Source organism: Coloeus monedula (genome assembly GCF_965178545.1).
Source record: "Coloeus monedula genome assembly, chromosome: 1".
NCBI classification, from domain to species: domain Eukaryota; kingdom Metazoa; phylum Chordata; class Aves; order Passeriformes; family Corvidae; genus Coloeus; species Coloeus monedula.
Window position 1 is genome coordinate 44,610,245 of NC_138781.1, and position 24,339 is coordinate 44,634,583.

The following is a 24,339-nucleotide window of genomic DNA, read 5'->3' on the forward strand; positions in this document are numbered from 1 at the left end:
CCCGCCCCGTCTCCCCTCAGCCCGTCCGCTCCCTGCGGGCCGCGTCAGGCGTGGGGCGTGCGGGCCGCCGGGCGGGCCCGGGCAGGAGCTGCCGCAGCCGCCGCAGCAGCCGCAGCCGGGCGGCCGCGCTCGCCGAGCAGCGGGAGGGCCCCGCCGCTCACCTGTTGGCCCGAGCCGCCGCTGCCCGCCTTCCCCCGCCCGGCCGCCGCCATGGCGGAGACCGAGGAGCGGAGCCTGGACGACTTCTTCGCGAAGCGGGACAAGAAGAAGCGGAAGGAGAAGAGCAGCCGAAGTGCCGCCGCCGCTGCCGCCTCCAGCGCTTCCAACGCTGGCTCCAACGCGGCGGGCGCGGGGACCCCGCGACCGACTGAGGGCGGTGGCTCCGGGGCCGCCGCCGCCTCCGGCGCCGCCGGCGGCTCCTCGGCCAAGGCGGCGAGCAAGGTGCGGGCGGGGAGGCCGCGGGTTCCTGCCGGCAGGGGGCGCCGCCGCCGCCCGGCCATGCGGCGCCCGGGGCCGCGCGGGGCTGGCGGCGCTCCCGGCCCCGCCCCGGGGCTACCGGGCGGGCGCTGCCGCTGCTGCTGCTGCTGGCGGGGTGAGGGGAGCCTTCGCCGGGCGTCTCGGCCCTGTGGGAGGCGGGAAAGCGGGGCCCCTTCCCGCTCTGCAGCTGCGCTTCAGCCCGGCACTCCCTCCCATGTTTCTGGGTGTTGCGGCCGGAACCGGAGGTTTGCGTCGGGTGCCACCTGGAGCTGTGCAGCGTGGCCTGTGGACGCTGGCGATATGATTCCCCCAGAGTCCGCCGAGCTCTGTGCCTTGTTGCCAGGAAGGGTTTTGCTGCCAGTAATTTTTTTTGTTGTTGTTTTTGATAGCGTATAAAAGTGAAACGATGAGCATGCAGGAGGAGCTTAAATGTCCTTAGTTGAGTTGGTAGCTCTCTGTTTCTTCCTCCGCCCTTTTTCTCCCTGTCCACAACATCAGCACCGAAGTAATGAAATTTAAATCAGAAGTAGTTATAAGAGTTTTAATGCTGTGAATTTTAAAAGGCGTTTTAAGAAATACTCTGCCGTTTCCTGATGTTTTTTAAATTGTGGAGCTTGACACGTGCAGTACCTTTGTTATATATTTGTCTGCTAGACAGGGCGGATAGGACGTAAAAAATTACTTGTGCCTTTTATCTCTTTATTTCTGGCTTGGTTTTTTTGCCTCTTGGTATTGTTTTCCTTTGGAGGCTTCAGCACACAGTAATCTGAGGATGTGTTCCCTGTCTTTCTGGTACAAATCGAATCTTTATCTATCCCAATAATATTATACTCTCAGAGTACAGAAAGATGTCTTGTGAAAGGGGTTTTGGAAGTTATATACCTTCATTCATGCTTATGTAGAGGATCAGTGATTTAAGGATATTTTCTCGTTGTGCTAGATGGATTACTAAAACCAGAAGCAGTTACAAGAGCTCTAATGCTGTATATTTCAAAATGAATTTTAAGAAATAGTCTGCTGTTTCCTATTGTTGTTTAACCTGGGGAGTTTGACACATGCAGTAGCTTTCGAAGTAGATCAAGGTCAGTGGTAGTCTTTCAGCTGCTCTTCTGCTCACTTGCTTGCAAAGTAGTATTTGGCTTTGACTGAAGCTAGTACTTGGATTAGAAACAAAAGTCACTAAATGTGAAAGGTACATTAGCTTGGAAACTGTAATGTTTCCATGGAGATGGGAATGTAAGAAATCCAAAATATTTTAGAGCTGTAGACTCCTGCTCTTCCAGAAGACTGAATCTTCAGCAGGCAGTGCAGTTAACATGAGGTCACTTCCTGCTTCTGCTGTTACTCTAAAGCAGGTCAGAGTTTTTCTTTTGGAGATTGACTGTGTAGAAGATCCCAGCACAGGGCTCTAAAAGCAGCTTTATTCTCAGCTGTTCAGTGGAAAGGGGTCTGTGCCTTTGACAGACCTTGCTCACAAGGTCTTCCTATTTGGAGTAATATAACTGCATTTCACGTAGGGTGTAGGAATTAGGTAAACTACTAATTAGGCTGTATGTGTCTTAAAGCTGGGACTGGGAACATGGGAGGACTGTGTATCTGTTCTAGTCCATTTTTGGTCTACCTTAATAATCCCAGAATCTCCTGATGACACCATAGGACAAAATTGCCTTCACTTAGGAGAGTCCCTCTTTCCCCAAACAAACTCCCATTTTAAAACCCTGAAGTAGTTCTCTTGAAAGATACACATATTTTGTGTACTAAGATTGCTGTGGTTTTGAAGCTGACCTTTTTACTGTTATAAAAACACTGCTCAGGAAACAAGACTATAAACTTGGTTGTGAATGTGAAAAAGTCAAATGTACCATTATTAATCTTTGTCATAAATCCACTGTAAGCTATTCCAAATGTTCTTTTTTGTTTGGCTCATGAAATAGGTGATGGAAAAGTAAATTTGAAGTTTTGTGTGCATTCAAGCTGTCATGAAAGCCTACTGTTAGTGACAGGGAGAGGTCTTGCCCTTGTATTGCCCTGGTCATGACTGCACGGTCCTGTTCCATACATTATGTTGTTCCTTGACTTCCTGATGTGTTTTTGCTGACATTATGTGGCTTTCTTTCACTTGAGTGACTTTTTGCTGGGGCATTTCTTAGCTGTTTTAGTGAGTTAAAGTCAGCTCTCAGGTGCATCCCAGGTGACACACAGTAAGTTAGGGGATGAGGGCATGCAATCCTTTCCCCTCTTGGCAGCGGGGCACACAGTTTGGTTTCTTCTGGAACTGTACCTTCACTCTCAGGTTTTTTTGTATTATCTTAGTTACGTTCTTTTCTACTTTGGTTGCAGAGAAGGTGACACCTTATATTTCTCTCTTCTTACAGGAAGAGGATGATTGGAAGGAGTTTGAGCAAAAGGAAGAAATTGATTATAGTGGTCTTAGAGTTCAGTCCATGCAAATAAGGTACTACCTTTTCTTCTTTTTTTTCTTTAGTATAATCATTACTGATATCTAAAAAGGATGGTTTTTTTCTTCAGAGCTGTTCCCGTGGAGTCCAGTTAAAGAGAGGTTTGATATGTTTCTGATAGTACACAAGTTTGCTACTGGGTAACTTAAGTTTGACTGGTCTCTGCCAATGTTCTCTTTATTTTCTTAATCTCTATTCCTACTCTAGATCTATCTTTTTTGCTTGGGACTCAGGACTTTTTATTACAAATGCTTAACATTCCCATCCATAAAGATAGTCAAGTAGGAATTTCTCAGAGGAGTGCAGACAGTAATTCCCACTGAATCATTTGACTGCTGTAAGGGTATCTGACTCAATCTACTCAGTATCTTCAGTTGGGGAGCAAATTCCTGAACCATTGCATTTGTATTTCAAAAAACCAAAAATACAGTTGGTAAAAGTAGTCTCCCATGATAAGATCCCACAGGATTCTGTTTATGAATCTAATTCATTATTCCTTGCTCATTTTTTCATTAGACTTTTCCTGTGGTCTGGTGCAAAGTAAGTCTACTGTTGTCTGTCCTGGTTAAGAAAAATGTTTTGTCGGGTCAGAAAATGGTTTTTGTGACCTCATTTGTAGACTGAGAATGTCAGATAATCCTCATTGTCCAGATATTGATGTTTAAAATAATGTAATCTTAAAATCAACCTACCTGTAACCAGTGCAATAGATGCTTTCTTCACTGTTTGAGCAGGTCTGACATTTTTGGAATTATTTACTTTTTTGGATCACAGCATTCCCCCCACTCCTTTTAGTTAACTAGTCCTTTTAGGCTATTTGCATGAATTTGTCCCACAAGCTGTCCATGGCATTGAACTGTCACAGTGGATAATCACATGTCTGATTAGACAACCAGTGGGCTGCAGCTTCACTGACTGCAGGTACTGTTTGACTGAAAAGCCTCTAATTTGGTTTTCCAGGCAAAGGCCAGCATTCCAGATACTTTTCATGCTGTGGCAGATTTTCAGGCACGTGGAAGTTTCTGCCACAGGATTTTGTAACCATTCAATTAGTGGATTCAAGGGAAGAGTGGAGAAGTAAATGGAAGAAAAACCTACTAGAGGTTATAAATTATCCATCTCTGGAGATCTCTTTGCTGAAACAAAGATACAGAGTGTCTGGAGGGGATGGGATGCTCCCTGTGCTTGCTCTATTGTAGTTAAGTCTGTAGACATAGCTTCTGACTGTCATTTAAAATAAGGTAGTGATGTGTTTAGGCCCTTGGACCACCTTTCTATGATTGTTGCTGTGTTTGGATGAACAGTGAAAGGGCATTTAAAGGCATTTTTTTCTGTTCACTGATCATTACTTACAGAGAAAGCTTACAAAGGTCATGATTAGTAGGATTTGGTGTATTATGAACTTCTGAATTCACACTTTGCTGCTGTTGAGATCAGTGTCTTGATTCTTTTCAACAGTGTCACCCTCCACATCTGTCCCATTCTACCACACAGCTTTCTGTAGTAGCTTTTACCAGCAAATTATTTTGGGTGTCTGACTACATCTATGCAAAATGAAATAGTCTAAATAAAATACAGCCAAGCTTTTGCATTTGGTCTGTCTTTGAAAAAATTAAATTTTTGTCTCTTGTGCTTTTTTTTTAATTGCCTGCTTTAAAAAAAGAGATCTGAGTTTGTTTGTGGATTGTATATTACCCATACATATAATAGTGCTTCTTAGGGGATTGTGGTTATAGGAAAAGTGAGCTCAGGACTTGCTTTCTTTCACCACTACTCCTCTGTTTCTTCCTGTTGACTAAAGCATTTTATGGAAGCTGGACTTGTAGATCTTTCCTGCTTTATCTTCTAATCGCTTCCAAATGTGTGACTCTCTTACTAAGAGAAAAGCCTTTACATTCAAAATAAGATACCAATTTCTTTGATCTCTTAGTTCAAGTTGAATTTTTTTAAAAATTCTTTTAGGAGTTTTTTCCTTCTCAGTTGCCAAGTTATGTAGCAGCATGCCAGAAATTGTTCAGCTGGAATTGCTAGTACAGTGATTACAGAACTAGTGTAGTCTGGTTTAATTTAGTGTCTTTAGTACAGCAGCCATGATGTCTTTTCTTATGAGGACTGTGTAATCTCTGGCAAATCTTAAACCTCTGTTTGTAAGGTGCTACTGATCATTTGTCTCTTACAGTGAAAAAGAAGATGATGAAAGTGAAAAAAGAGAAGAACCTGGTGACAGTTGGGAAGAGACTGGTGGTGGTGGTGGTGGTGTAGACAGATCGTCTGGTCCTTGGAACAAGTCAGCTCCTCCACCAGCCCCTGTTGTTGAACCAATTGGTAAATTTACTCAGACTTGTTTTTTTCCAGTTACATCAGGTTGAATTAAGCTGCTCAGTGAGTAGAGCTCAAGGAACAGTTCCTGTTCAGGCACCCTCTAATGAACCTAATGGCTTGTTTGGCATGCTAGCCATCAAGGAAATCTCCCTGTCAAAGGATCTGAGGAACTGAATTGAATTTAAAGTATCTGTCAGATCCTTTAAGACACAAGTGGAAGGGTTTTTTTATTTCCAACTTCAAAGGGACGGGAGGAAGCATTCTGTCTTTGCAGGAGATCCCTCTGTTTTGCAGTCTGTAAAATACCTGTTGGAAGCATTTCTGTTGATCTGAAAATGCTGCTTTAACACTTCAGTGGATGTTCAGCCAGTATCTGATCTATTGTGGCAATTAATAGCACGGTTTTCAAATCAGTTCTAGAGTACCGAGAACATGGCATTGCAAGATTGATTCTTTAACTAGCATAGGACTTTTTTTTATTAATATTAAATACAGTTTATTAATATCAGTGGAGATAAACTACTTACTTAGTCATCCTCTGAGTTCAGAATATTCTTTCCACTGAGAAATTAATTGAAAAATAGCCTGCTGTGCTCTTTCTTGTTTGTAAAGGAGGTAAAGCTAATTAGTGTTACTTCATGTTAGATTTTTACCTTAAATGCAGACTATTTGGACAGTCCCCTCTGCATCTGGAGAGGTGTTTTAAATAAGATTTGGCAACTATGTAATTATGTGCTTAAATCTGTTTTAAATGTGTTTTAAGTTGTTGCTAATAAATTGCAAATGAGAAACATGAAGTCCTCATTAGTAGTTTGGATTCCCTAAACTTCGTGAGGCAATACAGTGGAGCCACGTTTCAATTTGACTGGGTGTGGGTTAAGTTAGACGACACCTGATTTCCTGCCTTATCTAAAATACTTGCTTCCAAAGCTTAAAAGGTGGGAAAACATACTTGTAAGATTCTTTTCATTTTTCTTCTTTGTGGAGTTTTGTTTGTGTGTTGGTTGTTTTGGGTTTTTTTCAGCTGTCAATGCTAACTTGTTCTCACGTGTGAATCTTGTTCTTTTACCTAGTTACAGAAACTCCAGAGCCAGTGCAGACTGGTGGCGTGTACCGGCCGCCCGGCGCCAGGGAGGGCGGGCGGCCGCGGAGAGCACAGCAAGGACCACCAGAGATCTACAGTGACACTCAGTTCCCATCACTGCAGTCCACCGCCAAGCTCGTAGACAGTCGAAAGTAAGTGCATTCCACTGATTCCCTGAGAGACATTTCCAGCTGCATTCTCTATGTCCTTACTTTGTCCTAGTGCTTAAGCCTGAATCTTTCCATAGAGGAAAGAAATAACTAAGAGGCAGTAAATGTATTTTCCAATTCTGTTCCTGTGAAATAACTTTGATAGGATGTAGCCCAGTGAGATAGCCAAACAAGACTGCCGGTTATGTTATCTTTGATGGCTGAAGGATTTCCCTGAATATTTCTGCTATTGACAGCATCTGGTTCCTTCAGACACTAGCCATAGTGAGGCTGTGTTCCTTCTGTCAGCAGACAGATGTAGGAAGCCCTGAGCATGTGGCTTCTTGTTAGAGATGTGAAGGTGCTTTAACCAGAGGAATGGGGTTTAATGCAAATACAAATCAATACACTGGCTGGCTGAGCTGTGATTTAGTGACAAGCTCCCCCAATTTTGCTGAAGTGTTACGTATTATGTGGTGCTGAAGACTTCAGTCTTACCCTATTTTTGAATACTGATCTTTCTATAACCTTATTCCCAGTAGAAGAGATGACTAGGCCAATACATAATTCACTTGGGGGATTTTGGGTGTTTTTTGTTTATTGGGGTATTTTTCCCTCCTGCTTGCTATGCTACTGCTTAGTACAGCTTAGGAGAAGCTTTGTTTCCTCTGGGTATTTTTTGGTGTGGAAAAGGAGACAGGCTGTCATTGATGCTTTGTGATTTGAATGGTGTAAATTGAACCAAGAGGAAATTCTGAATGAACATTGTAGAAAGTGACTTCTGCTCTCTAGAACCTATTTTTCATAAATGCACTTAAATTTACTTTGTTAATCTAAACTGTACTGGGTGATGAACTTATTTTGGAGATAAGGTTTTAAAAGATTTGCTTGGGAATGTTTAGGTATTCTGTTAAACTCTGAATCTTAGTGTTTGTTCTGTGTTCATAGTGTTTTTGTTGGGATGGGGTGGAAATGGACTAGAAATTCACAATTCACAAGTTAGTGATAAGATATTTACTGATTACATTTATTTTCCCATAGGGATAAAGAAATGGAGAAGAGCTTTGAAGTAGTAAAATACAAAACTAGAGGTAGGGATGAGGTCTCAAAAAACCAGGCACTTAAACTTCAGCTAGACAACCAGTATGCTGTGCTTGGGGATCAGTAGAGCCGCACACACAGTACAATTAAGGAATGCTTTTTTGGTAACCCTTCTACTAAGGTAACTAAACTACAGCTAACAGCTATGATGAACATGCCACCTTATTTCTGCTGGATCTACTGCAGCAAGTGCAGACTACTTTGACGTAAGTGATTGGTTCTCCTGCACTATGGAAGCGTAATATGTTGCAACTTCTCCATTGGATATGGGGCAAATTAATGTAAATGATTGAACAAGAGTCATCAGTGTTCTTTAATTGCTCAGAAAGATATCTACAGCCAGTGGTCATTTCAAAATCTTTTTATGTTCAGATACTGAGCCTTCGTAAAGGTTGACTACCTCAGACTTGATGCACTCATTGTGGACACCATGTGGATCACAACTTCTGGAAGAGAAGGTTACAGCTGTTTTAGTGGCCATCTGAAACTTGAAACCAGCTCTACTGGATTCCTGTCAGAAATCCTGCAGAAGTCAGCCATTTGGTTCCAATTTGCTATAACAAAGATTTAAGTGACCTTAATGACAAACCTGTTCGTTCCCCTTCTGAGGAATCCTGTCGTGTGTAGCCATAGCCTACTAGAGACTTCTGGAGCGTCCCATACCACTCACACTATCCAAGTACAACAGAGCTGTAGTTTGTTTACCTTTCTAGAGTGCTGTACGGAAGTAACTGCAAAACAAATTAAAACTCATTCAAGTATCTGATTTCAGGAATGATGGGTTTGAATAGTTTGTTTGCATTAGCCATTTTCAAAGTTGTCTGTTTAAGTTTTTTTTTTCTATTACCCATAAAAAAAATGCCTGCCTTGTTTCTGATATCGATTTGCAGTATATTTAAACAATGATAAGATGTTGTAGTGAAATAGGGTTTATTTTGGTTTTTGTCATGAAGTTTGTCTTTCTCACCCTAAAGCACTAAGACTTAGAGTTTTGATTTGACACAGAGGTATCCAGACTCCCAACTACAGTCTTCAGAATTTGTCCTTTAAAAATGAGACATGTGGCAGTAGGGGTACTAGATAAAAACTATCTTCTATCAAAAACAATTATTTGTTTGTTGAGGAGTGATGCTTACTTGATAAGCAGAATAACTTAATATGCAGAGAGATAACTAAAGCTGGTAAGCCTGATTTGTTTGGCTACTTCTGTGAAGCATGCAGCTCTCTGAGGCAGCAATCCTCCAAGTATAATTCATAAATGGTGTTTATTCACAGTCAGGAAGTTTAGTAATGATGGAAAGCAGTGACTTGTTAAGTTACTTAATTTAGTGGAAGTAGGCAAAATGGCACTGGTACACTAGGAATATAGGACATTGCCTGTAACTGTTTCAGTGAACCAAACCTGTCAAGTACCAGAAGTGTTCTGCTGTAACTGTTTTTCTCTTCTCTGAATTTTTACACCAGAAGCAAAATGAAGTACAATAATGGTGTGCTCCAGTGTTGAGGTTTCTCAGAGTAAATGCCAAAAAACAGACCCAACATCCATAAGAGTTGCCAATGGCAAGAAAAACAAGGGAGCAAAACAAAGCTTGCTTATGTGTGTGGGAGTACTGTGTATGTGCAGAAGATAAGGATAGTTCAGGAGTCACCCAGTTGGGTTCCCTTTGACTAACTGCTGACTTGCTTTAAATTTACTTCTCTGAGGCCAATGCAGATTTTGCTGTTGACTTCAGTGGGGCTGGGGTTTCACCTGGTTCTTTCATGCACAGACTAAAACTGGCCTTGCCCTTGCAGAGTTAACTGTCTATAAAAATTCTGCTAGAAGCTGCTATTAAAGAGAGGGCTCAAGAGACTATTCCTAAAGTTGGAGACTTCATTTGGAAACAAAACCCCGCTGAAAGACTGATACCAATACCTTGGACTCTGAGCCATGTATCTTCCTTGAAAATCCATTGTTGCCAGCAAAAATGTTGTTGTCACAATTTCTTGTGGAATTCTTGGTAAATGGACATGTCACTTGATGGGGTAGAGATGTGAAGTCTTAAAATGCTTTTCCTGATGCTCTAAAGAGATTGAGATCACTAATGCACATGAATAGTTTTAGTCTCCTGTATGAAGGGTAGATGAGACTGTCCATTGTACCACCTTTAATCTGAGGTTTTTGGGCATGAATTCTGGCAGTTCAAGAAAACCCTGTAAAAGTTTCAAATCAAATAAAATGGAAATATACATGGATTCTGGAGTCTAGTGAGTCTTTACATTTTAGTTTGAGCTCATGACTGTACAATAGCAGAGGATACAGAGCATTTGGATTTCTTAAGGGATAGGCCATGGAGTGGGCAGTTGTCCTTATGGCCAGGTGGGCTCTATTTCAGAGCTTATAGCAGAGCATATTAATAAAACTTTTATTTATACATAGAAGTTTAGTGTGCTATCTGGCACAGTGTCTTCTTACTCCCACCATATAGGACTGGTTTGAGATGGTGAGTTGAGTATGAATGTAGCTTTGATTTGCTTTTCACTTGAAAGTACCTCTGCTAAATTAAAGAATGGGGAAGAAAAACCCAGCCTCTAGATGGCTGCTATCACTGGAGCCCATCAGGTACTGATAACTAAAGGTGTTCCTTTGGGGGCTTCTCTCAAGCATATCATTCCAGTTTCTTTCTGGAGGCATAAGGAAAAAAAATTGGAAGTGCTGCAGATTTCTGTAGTACAGAATGTTAAACTGTTTTAAAAGAAGTGTTTCTTGTGTTAAATATAGCTGCCAGCAACTATCAAAATGCCAGTTGTCAGTATCTTCTTTGTACCAAGTAATTGTTTTGCATGCCTGAAATTTTGAAAGTCAGTCCTCTGTGGAAGCTTGGTATGCTTTGGAGACTCTGAAGTCCAACTTTATCTGGTTTGTTGTTGCATTCATTCGAGGCATGCTAAGAATGTCCTTTTCATTCCTTCAAAATGCTCGTTTGAAGGCGTATTCCATAAATGAAGGGTTGTCAGTTGTCCTTGATGCCAGTCAGTTTAATGCAGTTGTGTGCTGCTTCAGGGACTCCCTGGCCTGTGACACGCTTTTATGGTGGGTTGCTTGTTAATTCCCAGTTTAAAGGTTTTTATTTCTTTGGCTTACAATAAAAGAGCCATGAAGGTACCAACTTACTGGTAGAACGTTGAAATGTCCAGTGCTTACTGGGAAAAGAACAGTTTGGATTTGTTTCTCAATGATACAGTCTGTATTTAAGGATGTTAAAATTCTAAAAACTAGGTAACTTCAATAAAGTTGGACTTCCCAAATGTCTACTGTAGGTATCTGGAATCTGTATTGAGCTGATGATAAATGTAGGAGAGGATTAGTTCTGCCCCTCCCCGTCTCTCCCAGTTTAGCTGTGTCATGTTTAATCTTACTCACAAATGAAGAGGAATGGACAACTAAAAGTGACTGTGTCCTGCTACTTCAGTTTTGTATTTGTAGCTAGCTTTAGCAGTCATGTCCACAGTAACTTACATGAATTTTAATGGTACAAATTGTGCTAGAGGCCTGACACCACAGGGAATAGGGCTTTTGGTATTTGACTGCATCCGTCAGCTCTTGGAAACTTTTAACACACCATGGCTGAGACCTCTGTGCTGTTCAGGTCAAGTAAACACAATATAAATTTGATTGGGCTGCACATCTTGGAGTTTGCTTATCTGAGCTTCTGCAATAGTTGTAGTTTTTGCCTTTCTAATTTCTGCCTGGTTGAGCAGTTTTAAAGTCGCTTGTGGTTTTCTGTCAAATACCCTAACTAAAATGGAGCAGGGATTAATACAGCTTCATGTGCTTAATAAGGTTGCTTACTTACAAGGTAGTAATGTTATTCTTTCCAATATTGATGTGGTCAGAAATTTATACCTCAGTGGCCCAAGTAACTAAATTATACCAAAACCACCTTGAGTACCATAAAATCTTTATGAACACCCACAATCCAGGTTTTGTTGCCTGACTGTAACTTAGTTCCCAAATTCCCTCTCCCTGTTTTCAGCTTTTAATGTTAAAACTTGTTTTTAATGATAAATAGGGGCTTTTGTTTGGCAGTATAAGAAAATAATAAGTGTACTTAAACTTCGGATATACAAATTAGGTATGTACAGAGGGGAGGAAATCTGACATATTTGCAGATAAACTCTCCAGAAAAAGTTAAAAAGATAGCTTGTCTGTATTGAGGTTAATATGAGAGCCTGCAAGCTCTAGCAGATGAAGGAAGAAATGACAGCAGAAAACAGAACTGAGGAGTCTTAAGTCATAAATATTGTGTATCTAAAGTTTGGCTCCTCAAGCATCACCTGTAGTTCTACCATGTTCTGTTTGAAGTGAAATAGAGCAGGAAGGAAGATTAATAAATAAATCAGGGAGAGTGGAAATTATGCAAATAAAACATAGGTGCTATAAGAAGAGAGGGATTACGAGGGCTGTTTTCTAAATGATAACATTAAGTGCGTAGCCTGAGGCAGGGAGTGGAGCGTAAGATGTTGGATAGTACAAGTGCTGCCTGTATAGGTACTGCTTGCACAAGTGACAGATTCATCTGACTTTAAATCAGCAAAACTGTTTAAAGTTCAGTACTTGGGGAAGGCAGCCCATTTTATTTCTTCCTTTCAACAAATTGGGAGAATCTGTTCAGAGAGAAGGTAGAATTTTGCATTGGTATGAAGCTGTCTGACCTGTTGCCTAAAGAGAGAACTGAGGACAAATTTCAAGATGGCTCAACAATCCTCTTCGGAAGTAACTTGTGTATTTAAGAAAATTATTTTTCACTTCTGCATGATAAAAGGCTGAGACATTGTTTCAAATAGCTATGAAGACTTTTTTTTGGTGAAGTATCTTCTAAATGGTACATAACATCATGAGTTTATTTTCAGTTGCTTAAGAGTATGTGTTGATGCAGCAAGGTTAATGAAGTTCAGTGTTCACTTCAGTGAAGTTCCGCTTAGCCAGAATACAAATACTAAAGACATATCACAGTATTAATGAGTCACCAGGAAAAGTAGTGTGTCTGGAATATTGGATTGGAAAATATCTAAAACAACTGTGTGCACTGAAAAGAAGCCAAGCCTGTTTCATAGCAAGAGCAGGGGAAGCATGGGACCAAGAGAGTGGGATTTGGCCTTGGTTTTCTGCTGAGCTGCTATGTTCAAGTAATTTAGTTTCACTTTGCCTCAGTTTCCCCAGCTGTACCAAAAAACCAACAACCTACCTCACAGGGGTGTTGTGAGGCCAAAGCTGTTCTTTGTCAAGGGCTGGGGCTGATGGAAGGTTCTACAGAGGACTAAAAATCTTTATTAAAAGATCTTTATATTAGCTTTTATTGTAGTATTTTAATACTATTTTGGCAAAGGCTTATTTCTATGGAATGTAATATACGTCCTATTTAAGTATTATGTAATTAGACTTATTTTAGTATGTATGGGTAAGGAAAAAGTTCAGGCTGAGCACTCTTAACTGGTATTTCCTCTCTTCAATTATCTGTGCAACCTAAATGGCATATTAATATGAGGCTCTTTGTTTTTATGTGGAACATATTAAAATCAATATTGCTATATTTTGTAAACCCCGTGACTGAAATAAAATCCTGCTCACAGTTGATAGCCATCTCCTATAATGTGGCTGTTTTAAAGTTTGTTCAAATCATGTGAACCAGAAATGTTCACTCCTGGTATTTGTTGTAGGAATGTATTATTCTTCTCCTCTCCGTGTGTAAACACCTTTTTCCTGCTCTTTATTCTTTCCCTTATTTAAGCTGAAGTGGCATGCAGCAACAAGGCAAATGGGAAGAGAGAATAATCCTCAAAACTTGTAAAATCTGGTATTAAGGCAAACTGTAGAGGAAGGGAATGAACAAAAGGGAAATAGTTGGCCATGGAGGGGTTTTTATGAAATAACAAAGGGAAGAAATTATCAAGAACTTGTGCTGAGTGGGGTAAGCAGAAGGGATAGGTAAGAGGAAGGAAAACAGATACAGCAGAGGTGATTACCCTATTTATTATTACCTCCTGATTTATCTGTTAACTGCAGCTGGAGTAACATGAAGCAGTAACTTATGAATATGCCTTTGTCTGCTTTTGCTGGTGCTTTCAAGGTTCATTGCTCAGCTTTTACAATGGGACTTCAAAAAAATAGAGAACACGATGGTGGCCTGCATGCAGACAAATGAGTTCTGATGGGTCCTGGACAGAGATGAGGCCCAACAGTTATCTTCTCTTATTGACATTTTTATCATTGCAGCACCTCTAAGACAGTTGTTAATGTGCATCAGCAGTGACAGTTCTCTGTCAGAAATGATTAGTGTTAAGCTTCAGCAAACTGTGGCAGTTGCTTCAGAGGAAATGTTTAACTAGCTGAATAAGCACATAAGCACTGAAGAATAACATGGGGCTTTTTGGAATACTTACGATGATGATGGTAATGAGTGATATTAAAGTCCATATATTGTAGGTGGCTTAAAATGACTTTAAAGTATGTATCTTGTTATATGGTGGGAAGGAGAATTACTTTTAAGATGTTTATCATCTATGCCCCTCTTAACAAATAAACGACCTTAGTCTTACTGTCTTTCCAGCTCCAAGGAGCTGCTTCTACCATTCTCTTATAATTTTCCTACCTGTATTTCTCTAATATGTCACTTTTTTTAAGGTGCTGAAGAAACAGCAAATATTCATTGAGGACCTCTAAGAGAAATAGATGCTGTAATATTTTTCCATATTGTTGTGTCTTTAATACAGCCTAACATCTTACTCGCTTTCTTGACTGCAACTACACAGTGAGCAGATGTCTTCATCAAGCTGCCCATGGTGATGCCTAGATCGTCCCCTTGAAAGATCACAACTAATTCAGACTCATGTCACAACTACTACCAGAGCATGTATGAATGGTTTAAAACCTTTCCAGTATTTATTGCCTTGGTTTTTTCTGTTGACAACTCACCTGCCCCTGATTTGCCAAGTTTACAGAGTCAATTAGAGTATCCTGGCAATCACCATCAACCTAATAACTTCCATGGGGATTGGCTTTTGCCATTTGATGTACTGAAGTCTTCAGTTTCGTGTATATAATTCACTCTTCTGGTCAGCGAGTAGCATGGCAAGTGCTTACTAAATTTTACTCAATCTGATGTTTTCTGTTCCTTTTCCTGTCTCTTATCTTCTGTACTGAATTTCCATTCTAGCTCAGTAACAGCAATGAAGTCATTACATCTGTCTGCTTTATTGCAAGTAACTTGCCTACAGAAAACTGTTAGTTAAAATATTGTCATAAGCTTCCTTTTTTTAATTAGAACAAACCACTTATTCTGTATCTCTGAGAGTATGTACAACCATAGCAAAATGATTCAAACCATAAAAACTGGCTGATCCAAGAGAACAAATTTATTGAGAAAAAGGCAAAATATATGTCTGGGCTCCCAGAGCCTAACTTCACTGGTTTCAATGGAGTTTTTTTCTGCCACACAAGGTCAGTTTCATTAAAATGTTATTTGAGATCATGTCACTTGAAGTCTAGGTGTAACAGCCAGAATCAAGTGCCAGTGAACAAGTCTCATAGAAACTTGTTTTAAATTTCCAGGTTATTGTCTTTGTGCCAGAGATGAAGCAGATGCATTACTATTACTTAGTCTCTGACCAGCATGGATTCAGCCATGCTTGGTCTAATATGCCTGTAGTAGTATTTAACTGGATATTGAAACTGGATTACAATATTTGAGATGAAGCAACACTGCAGGGCAGGCTTAGTCTTTGTGGTTTGTGTCATCTCTTCATTCTCATCAGCTTGTGCTTTAAAGAGCAGCTGTAAATGATGTTGTCTTTAAGTGCTGACTGCATTTCCCAGTCATGTTATGTTTACAGATACAAAGGATGTGTCATAAGGGCAGACTCAAGCCTGGTAGGATGCACAGCCTGGCCCTTGAGAGCTGCATTACCTCAATTATCAGAGTACTACATCCTAGAGAGCAGCTGCTTCCAGTACTAATGATGACACTTGGTTGAGCAGAATGTACCTTGGCTTTTGCATCCAATAACTGTATCTGATAGGTGTTCTATTACAGTAGTATTCTGTCAAAATCAGTTGTGGCTGCTGGGAATTGATTAAGTTGGCCAAGGGGAGTTGGAATTTTTTACTTTTTGAGGACGTGGGGGGGGAAAACAAAGCCAATGAATCTGAGAGTTGTTAGAATGTAATACTTCATACCCTCTCCCTGCCACTGGAAGACTCATCTCTGCTGCTACACTCACCAAAGCCCTGTCTTGCCACTGTAGCTCTGTACTGTTACTTACTAACTGCCCAGTAACCTTCAGGGCTGCCAAGTTCTGTGACCGTGCACTGTGTCTCTACTTGGAATTGGGTAAAAGGCAAAGTGGCTTTGGAAACTGGCATGACAGTGGGGTAATGGGCTCTGCTCATTTTTGCCCCGGAACTCAAAGCTCAGCAAAATTCTCTTGCTTTGACCTCTCTTTGCCCTAGAGTATTCTTCCTTCTGTTCATCTGCATTATTACCATGCCAAGGATTTCTTAGTCAGGTGCCTGAATTATTCACCACTTAGAAAGCAGGAGGCAAGAACTCCTGAGTCTTGATGATGCTGCACTGTTTTTTGTCAGGGCTGTAGTATCACAAACACTGCAAAATTGCCTAGCAAGTAAGTGCAGTCTTCTTGAAGAACTGAAACCTAGAGCCTCAGAGGCTACATGGGAGCCTAATTCCCAGTAAATATAGCAAAAGGGAGGCAGTAGCACTGTTCACAGTACAACACAGCTCAGCTATGGGAAGGAGTAGGGTTGCATGACTGGTAACATCCTAGCTTAAACAAAACTGTCTTACCTGGACAGCAGGATCTAGCCTAAAGCTTTTTTTTTTTTTTTTTTAATGAAGAGATTACTGAGGGAAGAATTGTAAGAGGATCTCTCTGTAAGTGAAAAGGAAAGAAAAGAACCACCAACCTGAATTTGTTTTCAACAATGTACCAGAATGTCTCAGCTTCAGACTTAATGTGAAGAAATAAAGATAATTGTGTGCTCAGTGTAGTGCAAAAGAAAGAATGATACTGTCTGTCTGGGAAAATGGTTTGGCTGGGAGCCTATGGAGCACAGCAGAAGCTGTTTCAACAAAGTAGAGTTCAATCTGATCTGTTTCTGAGAATCCCTGTGTGGCCCCCACAGTTAACACAGGAACCTAATGGTGCCTGTATATTTATACAATTATGTTTATATCATAACTTAAGTTCAAAACCTGAACTATATATATTTCTGTCAATAGGGGTTTTTTTTTACCATGGTTTACCTATCATGGCTGCCGCATATGACAACTTCTAACTGTGGACTGCACACATCTGTTGTCCTTTTGTCCCACGGTAGAGTAATGGTATTCAAACTCTGTAAAGCACTTTCGTGATGTTTCCTGTGAAGAAAGCTGAAGAAAATAAATTTATCTTAACAGCACCAACTGAATTTACATTTCCCAAGTTTGTCTTGCTTGTGTTGTGTTCCCCCCATGTGTGGCATATGGACAGCAGTGTGCTGGATGGCAGGGCAGTGTTTGAGGCCCAGCACAGAAGAGGAGCTGGCTCTAGCTGCTTTCTGCTCCTGTTTCCCCAGCACCCCCTCACTGTCCTGCCTCCCCTCTGCCTTTAAATCAGTGTCCACCAGGGCAGTGCACACTGGAGAATATGTAGTACTCAGATCCCAGGTTACTGGTTTCACTGCATGTTGGTATGTGCCTGATTTTAGCTGCTCCCCATTCTGCCCTGCCTCAGGATTCACAGCAGCTGCAGGAATTGTATGGCTCCAAGACTTCTTTTAAAGCTTATGTTAAGTGGGTCAGGGAGTGGGTTTTTATCTAAAGTGAGAATAGCAACAACACCCTTCCACCCTTCTGGGGACGGGGAAGAAAAAGTCACAGGAACCTTAGGTCTTGCCTGGTAATGTTCACACCTATTTCAAATGCCTGCAATGCAAAGCAGCACTTCAGAAGTAGAACAGTGAAACAGTTAATTCAAGGTTAAAGTTAATTCAAAATGTGATGTAAAGCATTAACAGCAGCATTATTTTCAGTATGAGGATTTGGAACAAGTTGGAGATGTTTGATGTCCACAAATACCAAAAAGCATCAAGCTGTCATGAACAAAAAAAACCAAAGCAGGTGATAAGACTGTAGTCACTGCAACTCAACATAGCAGTCTTGTCACAGCCCAGCCCCCAGTGATAGGGGGACATATTTCACTTCTTTAAAAGAATCAAATCCATCACATTCATTTGCAATCCTTCCTGACAATTCCTTCAGGTCATTCTGACAGCAGGTTGCAGAGCTCTCTGACAAAAGATCCACTGCAGTAAAGTAGGAAGCAGAAGCACAAAGTACAGCCTTGCACATAAAGACAAGGTGCTTTCCTGTTCTCTCTCACCTGGAGACCCACAGCTCAGCTGCCTTGTCTCTTCCCCAAGCAAAGGGTTAGTTCTGCCCAGCCTAGAGTGATGCTCCAGGTTGCACAGGGCTTAGACACTTGTGGCTCAGTCTTGGATCTGCAACAAATACTGATACAAACTCCTTCTAGACAACAGTATTCAGCAGCTAGAAAATAAATGTAGAATACACCCTTGCCTTCAAAACAAAAAAAGAGGTAAATTAAATAGACTTCAATGTTACATTAATTTTTCCAGACAACTCCACTGGTCCTGTGCAAGTGAATGCTGTGCTTTTCTGTTCAAACAGGCTGTAGTAATTCCAGCTGCTTAAATACAGCTCCTCAAGTTCCATGAGCACATTTTTGCCCAGACTATGACAGTGCACTCACATACACAAAGTTCAGTAAACACAGACCCAGACCCCACTGTTACTGAAAAGGTCAAACACTTTGTCAAATACTGTGGTTGTCTGACTAAGAACATTTCCAGCTGCCAGAAACTGAAGTCTTTGTCTGGCTCTGGTTCCTGTCACAGAGTCAAACAGGGAACATGGTCAAGACAAACTTCACCTCTTGAGTAACAGAATTGTTTCTACAGTTGCAGAGCAGATTCATTAGCACTCAGGATGGCAGCAACAGCACCTGTGATCTATAGAAAATTTATTACACTCCCTAGTAGTACAAAAATTTACAAGCCAGTTCTTTTTGTCTGGTTTCCCTCTTCCCTTCCAATACAAAATAGCAAAAGATGAAATATTCATGTAAAAATCTAAGCCCATTACTACATGGGAGATGCAATGGAATTCTCATCAACTGGTATTTTCCCCAAAACACAGATAAAAGATGTGATAAGCATTCTACAAATTATTTTTTAACTATTATTATACAACTGTATCCACAGACAAAATCACTAGTGGGATAGTTTGGACACATTAAAGTATTTTTTGGATGAATTCTTGCCATATTTTTAGATGCTACTGGTAACCAAAGTAATCTTTCCTGTAAGTATTACTGCAAATTTATTTTAATCTCAGGACAAGTTAGAGGTGAAACTCAAAGCTTTTAATTTTTTTAGGCAAGAATGAAAAAATATAAATATGAATTTAAAAATGTACAAATTAAGAACAGAGAATATGCTTAGTGTATTCTGGATCGCTTGACTCTGCTCATTTCTCCCAGTGCTTTTCTTTTCTGGGATAATCCACTTCCAAGATCTGAGTTATTCTGAAGGTAAGACTCGGCTTCTGGCAGGTGGTAAGACTCCATAGGGGGAGGTGGATCCTTCAGTAGGGAAAGAAAAAAAGAAGCAGAAGCACAAGCTTAGCAAGAAGAGCAGCTTCTGAGAGAACAGAAACAGCTCATTAGTTGTCTAAAACTGAAAATAACAAAACAAACATTACACACCTACATTTTGAATGTGTTTTGCAAGCAGCTCCCTACCCTGCAACAGATCCCACTGCCAGCAGCAGAACAAGTCTTGTTAGAGCATAAATTTGAGGCCACAGATCCAAGCCCTCAGCATAGGCACCTTGTGGCCACAATTGCTGGCAAAGCAGGCCTGTGACTGGTAGAGCAGCAGTCCCCTGCAGGGGGCTGGGGCTGTGTGGCAGGCGGGGATCCCTCGGGCATGCCCACCTGGATGAGGTAGTCAGCGATGTACTCCGGTCTGAGGCAGTTCACTCCCTGGGCTGCCGCCTCTGCCACGTTAACCCTGGAGTCGTCTGGCTTCAGCTTACTGAAGTCAGCAAAGAGGTGAGTTGCTTCTTTAAAGAGAGACACAGAATGGCCAGAAAACACCTGCAGACAAAACATGACCCACGAAAGTTTAGTTGTGTTTCTTCCCCAAGACAAATGAAGTTCATGACCTTTAATTTCACTCAACAAATTAACAGAAACCAGTGGGAAACCAAATACCATTTACAGCTACATTCTGTACCATCATATACCTGTCCAGAGGGGTGATCCTTCTCATCACAGCAGGGCACAGAAATTCTATCCTCAGTTCCCACCAGCACTACTGACTTGGGTAACCTCAGACAAGCTGCTCTGCCTGACCACTTGCAAAGTGAAGATGACAAAGCTTTTTCCTCCCACCCTTTGACCATTTCTCAGCTACCCTGTGTAAGCAATTTTGTTCATTAAGACCTTTTACTCACATGAAAAATGCCCAGCACAGAGTTAGACAGAAAGAAAAAAAAAATTAAACCAACAACTATGTATTTAATTATTTTTTTCAAACAACTACATACTTTTGCTCCTCCTGACTGAAGAAGGCGCCTGAATCCCGCTTCCTTGGTTTGATCAACGTTCAGGATTACTTTCCAACCACTGAAAGCTCCCTAGATAAAAGACAATTTAGTCAAAAGTACACTGGTACTGAAAAAGTACAAACACTTAATGGATCTATAATTTACCCCTTTTGAGAATCTTTTGAGAATCTTCATCTATCAGATGAAGACTTGCAATTACCTAGGTTTGCCTTTAAGAGTACATGCCAGAAAAAATTTCCACAGAACATACTATTGGGCCACAGTCAGCAGCTTGCCACCCAGCCCCTTCTAAGGAAAGACCCTTAGCAGAGAGTATGCTTTCCAGAACACCAGACGCTGAGAGAAATCATATAATAAAAGAACCCCAGTTACTTGGAAACATTTTCCTCTGTTCCCCCACCCTGCACTTAGTTACAGTAACAGCACCGAGGGCCAACTGGTTGCCTCCTACAAACACTCAAGTGTGGTTTCCAAGTAGGCAAAGGGCGGGGAGGATTTGTTACAGGCATTCCTTTTAAAAAGGTTACTGTAAAACACACATTTTTCCGGACATAATTGAAATAACACCTTTCAATGAATCCTCAGCTGCAGTGCCTGATTTGAGAGAGGAGTTGAAAGGCTTTGGAGAGTTCAAGTCTCGCTTCCAAAAATCTCACTGAAAGACTATGAAACCAGTAACCAGTTTTGGTTTCCTAGCGGAGCTGAGTTAGGTTGGCTCTCCAGTCAGAGCTCTGAAGCATAAACATCATCTTCCTGGCTGAGGGACATTTACATACATAAGTAGCCAAATTCCAGCTTTGCAAAACATGAACACTGGTTCAGAAGAGACTAAGACTTTAATGTACCAGCACAGAAAGTTTTTTAAAAAACAAAATTACTTAACTAGAATATATCAAGCCAAGACATTTTGTTCTTGATAACAAGACAGGTTACCTTCCATTGACAGTTAAGTTTTTAGTTTCTTGGTGAGTTTCTGTCCTGTTCACCCACACTGTACAGCTTACATTACAGGAGTATCTATATACCTCAACAATACCAGTTTCTCGACTCCCTTTTTGAATTCTTTTCCTCCACCTCATGGCTGCCAGTGCTAGTTTCTTCTGGTTTACATTGATTCCAGACAAAACATTAAGTACAGAGTTACTTCCCCACTCATAGTCTTCTTCCTGAAACAGCCATAAACTTGAATTACAAAGCAGTCCTGCCAACTTTACCAGCAGGAAAACAGATTTTAAAAACCCACACCACATAGAAAACATAAAACCCTGAAAAAAACCCCATCTCACTCTAGCTATATATATGGATTTTATCTAGCCAAAACAGCTGTAGGTAAAATTTGAGATATGGCTCTTAATTGCACATGCATATCTAAATTAACTCATGTTTTCTGTGACATCAAGTCATGTACACAACTTGATTCCTCTTGCAGTTACATCTACCATAGAAGTCAACAGCAGGACAAAGCAACTCATTACACTGGACACCACTGATTATATTTCTGCAGTGTCTTCCAAAACAATGAAAGTTGGTTTTAATACAAAAGGATATGAAGCAGTCTACAGGCATTATTTTAAAGTTAGCCCGGTCAATGTAAAAGAACTGCCTGACCCAGGAGAACTGCAAAATTAACAGTTAGGAAGGCAGCAGAAGAGGCAGAGTTCAAAAATACTTATGTACATGGTTACAGAATCAAGTTATTTAAAAATAATATGTGTTTATTTATTGAAAGTATCAAGATTTTATTCCTGGTTTAACAAGAGCCATGTAAATTTGCTGATACCGGTGAGAATTTACCAAAAGGTATTCAAAGACTCAATTTTAAGAAGCTATTATAAAAAGCATAGGTATTTTCATTTATCTTACATCAGGAGTTTGGTCTAGGACTAGTTTTCAGACAAAGCTGGCCAAAAACGTCTCAGATTTTGGATTCTGAAACTCCCATGGGTTGGGCACCCTAAACTAGGAATTGGTTTTGAGAAGTTGTCTTTTCCTAGTAGTGCAAAACAAAAATAAATGCAAAACTGTAAAACCTACTAATGTCCTAGTGATAGGGTCACATGCCTGAACAAAGCAGCCAGCTCCTCTACATGCCTCCAGGTAGGAACGATGAAGCACCCACTTTCCAGCTGCCATCGAAGCCAAGAATTTTTCATTCCGAAGAGGATGTCCCACAACAATGTGTGTGCAACCCGGATCAAAGTACTGTTTCTCAAGTACTATTCCACCTTGAATTGAGGAATGAATTTGATTCCAATTATCTCAGTATCATGCTGTACACAGAAAGGATCAACTCAAAGTGAGAATTATTTGAATCACTTAATGATGAATAAGTGAAATGAAAACTCATTGAAAAGACGAGATGAAAACTCAACTCAAATTTACATTGAGAGTATTATCATTGAAATGACATGGACAGAAGCTGCTAGGGAGGGAGAAGCAGCCAGGAAAGAGTGGCTTTGTAAAGTACCACTGCAACACAGACAGGAACGAGAGACACCAGAAGACAGCCCATCCTGGGCACTCCCAACAGTGAAGAATGAGGCTGTTGTGAAGACAGATGAAAGAAAACTATCAGAAGACAAAACCATGGCTGTTTTATGGCAAAGCTGATCACACACATAATAATAATAATACATCCAAAGAATTGCTCACAAGCACAGAAAGCCATAAATTTGAGACATCAAATCTGATGAGTCACTAACAGAAGCACTTTCTTTTCCCCAACAAGCCACAGCTGAGCAGACACACACAGACATATACAATTCTTTGCATTTCACAAATATCTGGTACCTAATTCCTCAATCAGGTGGCAGTAATCAAATCTTTCTTGAGGATTAAGAGAAGACAGCTGAAATTTACGGAGTTTTTCTGTTTCTTCATCAGCCTTCTTATCTTCTGTAACAACCTAGAAATACAGTAACAGATTTTGAAAATATGACAGAACAATTAGGTTGACAGCTGACTATTTCTCTGCCAAATATTCTGGGTTATTTAAACATTAAGTTTTCTATTAGCTGGGAAAAGCAGATCCAAACCTGTCAGTCACGTGACAAAAAGCTTGAATCTTATCAAATTATCCTTAGGCTCCTGCTTGAACATCCTCTTGGTTCCCCTTTTCTTCGGGGCACAGCTGAAGTAATCTGTCATAACAACTAATCCTTCATTCACATCCACAGAATGCCAGGTTGAACACATGAAGAAATCAGCATTGATCTATCACACTGCCTCATTCACTCACTTTCTATCAAGGCGGAATTCTGTACTATTTGAGGGCCTTTCCACTTACATGACACATTATGCCTCTGAAGACACAGAACTGCTAAAAGTCTGAGTGAGCATCAAGTGACACACTGCAGGCAAGACTATAAGCTCATTTTCCTTTCCCTTTCCAAGTTCACAATAAAACTGAATTTTAAAGCAGGTTTTGGCAGAAGAATAATTTCCCATTTGTACCTAAACATAAAATTCCAGATACCACCAAAGAAACAAAGGCCTAACTTTTTTTCCATCATCCTAACATGGCTGGAGGAGTTCCAAGTAATACACATAGTAACTCTTCACTCCAAAGCCTGCCTTAGCATTCCAGCACTAACTAACAGGACAAAAAGCTTTATTTGTCTAAATAAACAAGCTTTATTTTTTTAGCAAATACTATTTGTTCAAAATCTCAAAGGAAGGGGGAATATTGAAAATAATAGAAAAAAGAGACTAGAACGCCACAAAAGTAATCCACCTCAAAATTTTAAATGCAGATCTTCATATTTTATATTTACCATCAAATTCAAGATTTCTTGAAGTATTACTTCATCTCTCAGAACACAAATCATCATAAATATTATTTCATTTGACAAACCTTTTCTTTGGGCTCTGGTGCCACAGGAGGGTTAGCCAGGGGGAAAGCAATGCTGGGGGCCTGTGGAGTGGGGATCAAGTTATCTTTAATTGGTGTTTCAGGGGATCTACATACGGGATTCTTTAGACCTTCAATCACATCTCCATCCCCAGCCTCAGGAACAGCTGTGAAAGTAAAGTGTTGTTGCATGACTTGTCTTTGG

At 40.6% G+C, this 24,339-nt stretch overlaps 2 protein-coding genes across 4 annotated transcripts in view; one reads left to right on the top strand and one right to left on the bottom strand.

Moving 5' to 3' along the window:
* Positions 1-13: 13 nt before the first annotated feature.
* CDV3 (CDV3 homolog) lies at positions 14-13,209 on the top strand. Of its 2 annotated transcripts, none has more exons than XM_082283391.1 (5): positions 14-441; positions 2,853-2,932; positions 5,116-5,261; positions 6,332-6,494; positions 7,965-13,209. In XM_082283391.1, the coding sequence occupies exons 1-5, from the start codon at positions 211-213 to the stop codon at positions 7,969-7,971; spliced, it is 627 nt and encodes a 208-aa protein (XP_082139517.1). In that variant the 5' UTR covers positions 14-210; the 3' UTR covers positions 7,972-13,209. The 2 variants fall into 2 exon arrangements, with proteins under 2 accessions (XP_082139517.1, XP_082139516.1); XM_082283390.1 differs by lacking the exon at positions 7,965-13,209 and adding an exon at positions 7,533-7,958.
* A 137-nt stretch (positions 13,210-13,346) lies between these two features.
* Positions 13,347-24,339, bottom strand: part of TOPBP1 (DNA topoisomerase II binding protein 1) — a 28,999-nt gene continuing 18,006 nt past the window's right edge. Inside the window, exons 21-27 of one of the 2 annotated variants that reach the window (XM_082283376.1) lie at positions 24,138-24,301; positions 23,075-23,189; positions 22,346-22,509; positions 21,310-21,450; positions 20,264-20,353; positions 19,650-19,811; positions 13,347-17,023 (exon numbers count right to left, since the gene is read on the bottom strand). In XM_082283376.1, the coding sequence (XP_082139502.1) occupies positions 16,898-17,023; positions 19,650-19,811; positions 20,264-20,353; positions 21,310-21,450; positions 22,346-22,509; positions 23,075-23,189; positions 24,138-24,301 (962 nt within the window). In that variant the 3' untranslated portion in view covers positions 13,347-16,897. Of the gene's footprint in view, positions 17,024-18,597; positions 19,296-19,649; positions 19,812-20,263; positions 20,354-21,309; positions 21,451-22,345; positions 22,510-23,074; positions 23,190-24,137; positions 24,302-24,339 lie in introns of those variants that run through there. The other variant, XM_082283375.1, reaches the window with a different exon arrangement.

Coding starts and splice junctions, on each gene's coding strand:
- CDV3 (XM_082283390.1), top strand. CDS start 211: ATGGCGGAGACCGAGGAGCGGAGCCTGGACGACTTCTTCGCGAAGCGG. Junction 2,933..5,115: donor GTTCAGTCCATGCAAATAAG/GTACTACCTTTT, acceptor TGTCTCTTACAG/TGAAAAAGAAGATGATGAAA. Junction 6,495..7,532: donor AAGCTCGTAGACAGTCGAAA/GTAAGTGCATTC, acceptor ATTTTCCCATAG/GGATAAAGAAATGGAGAAGA.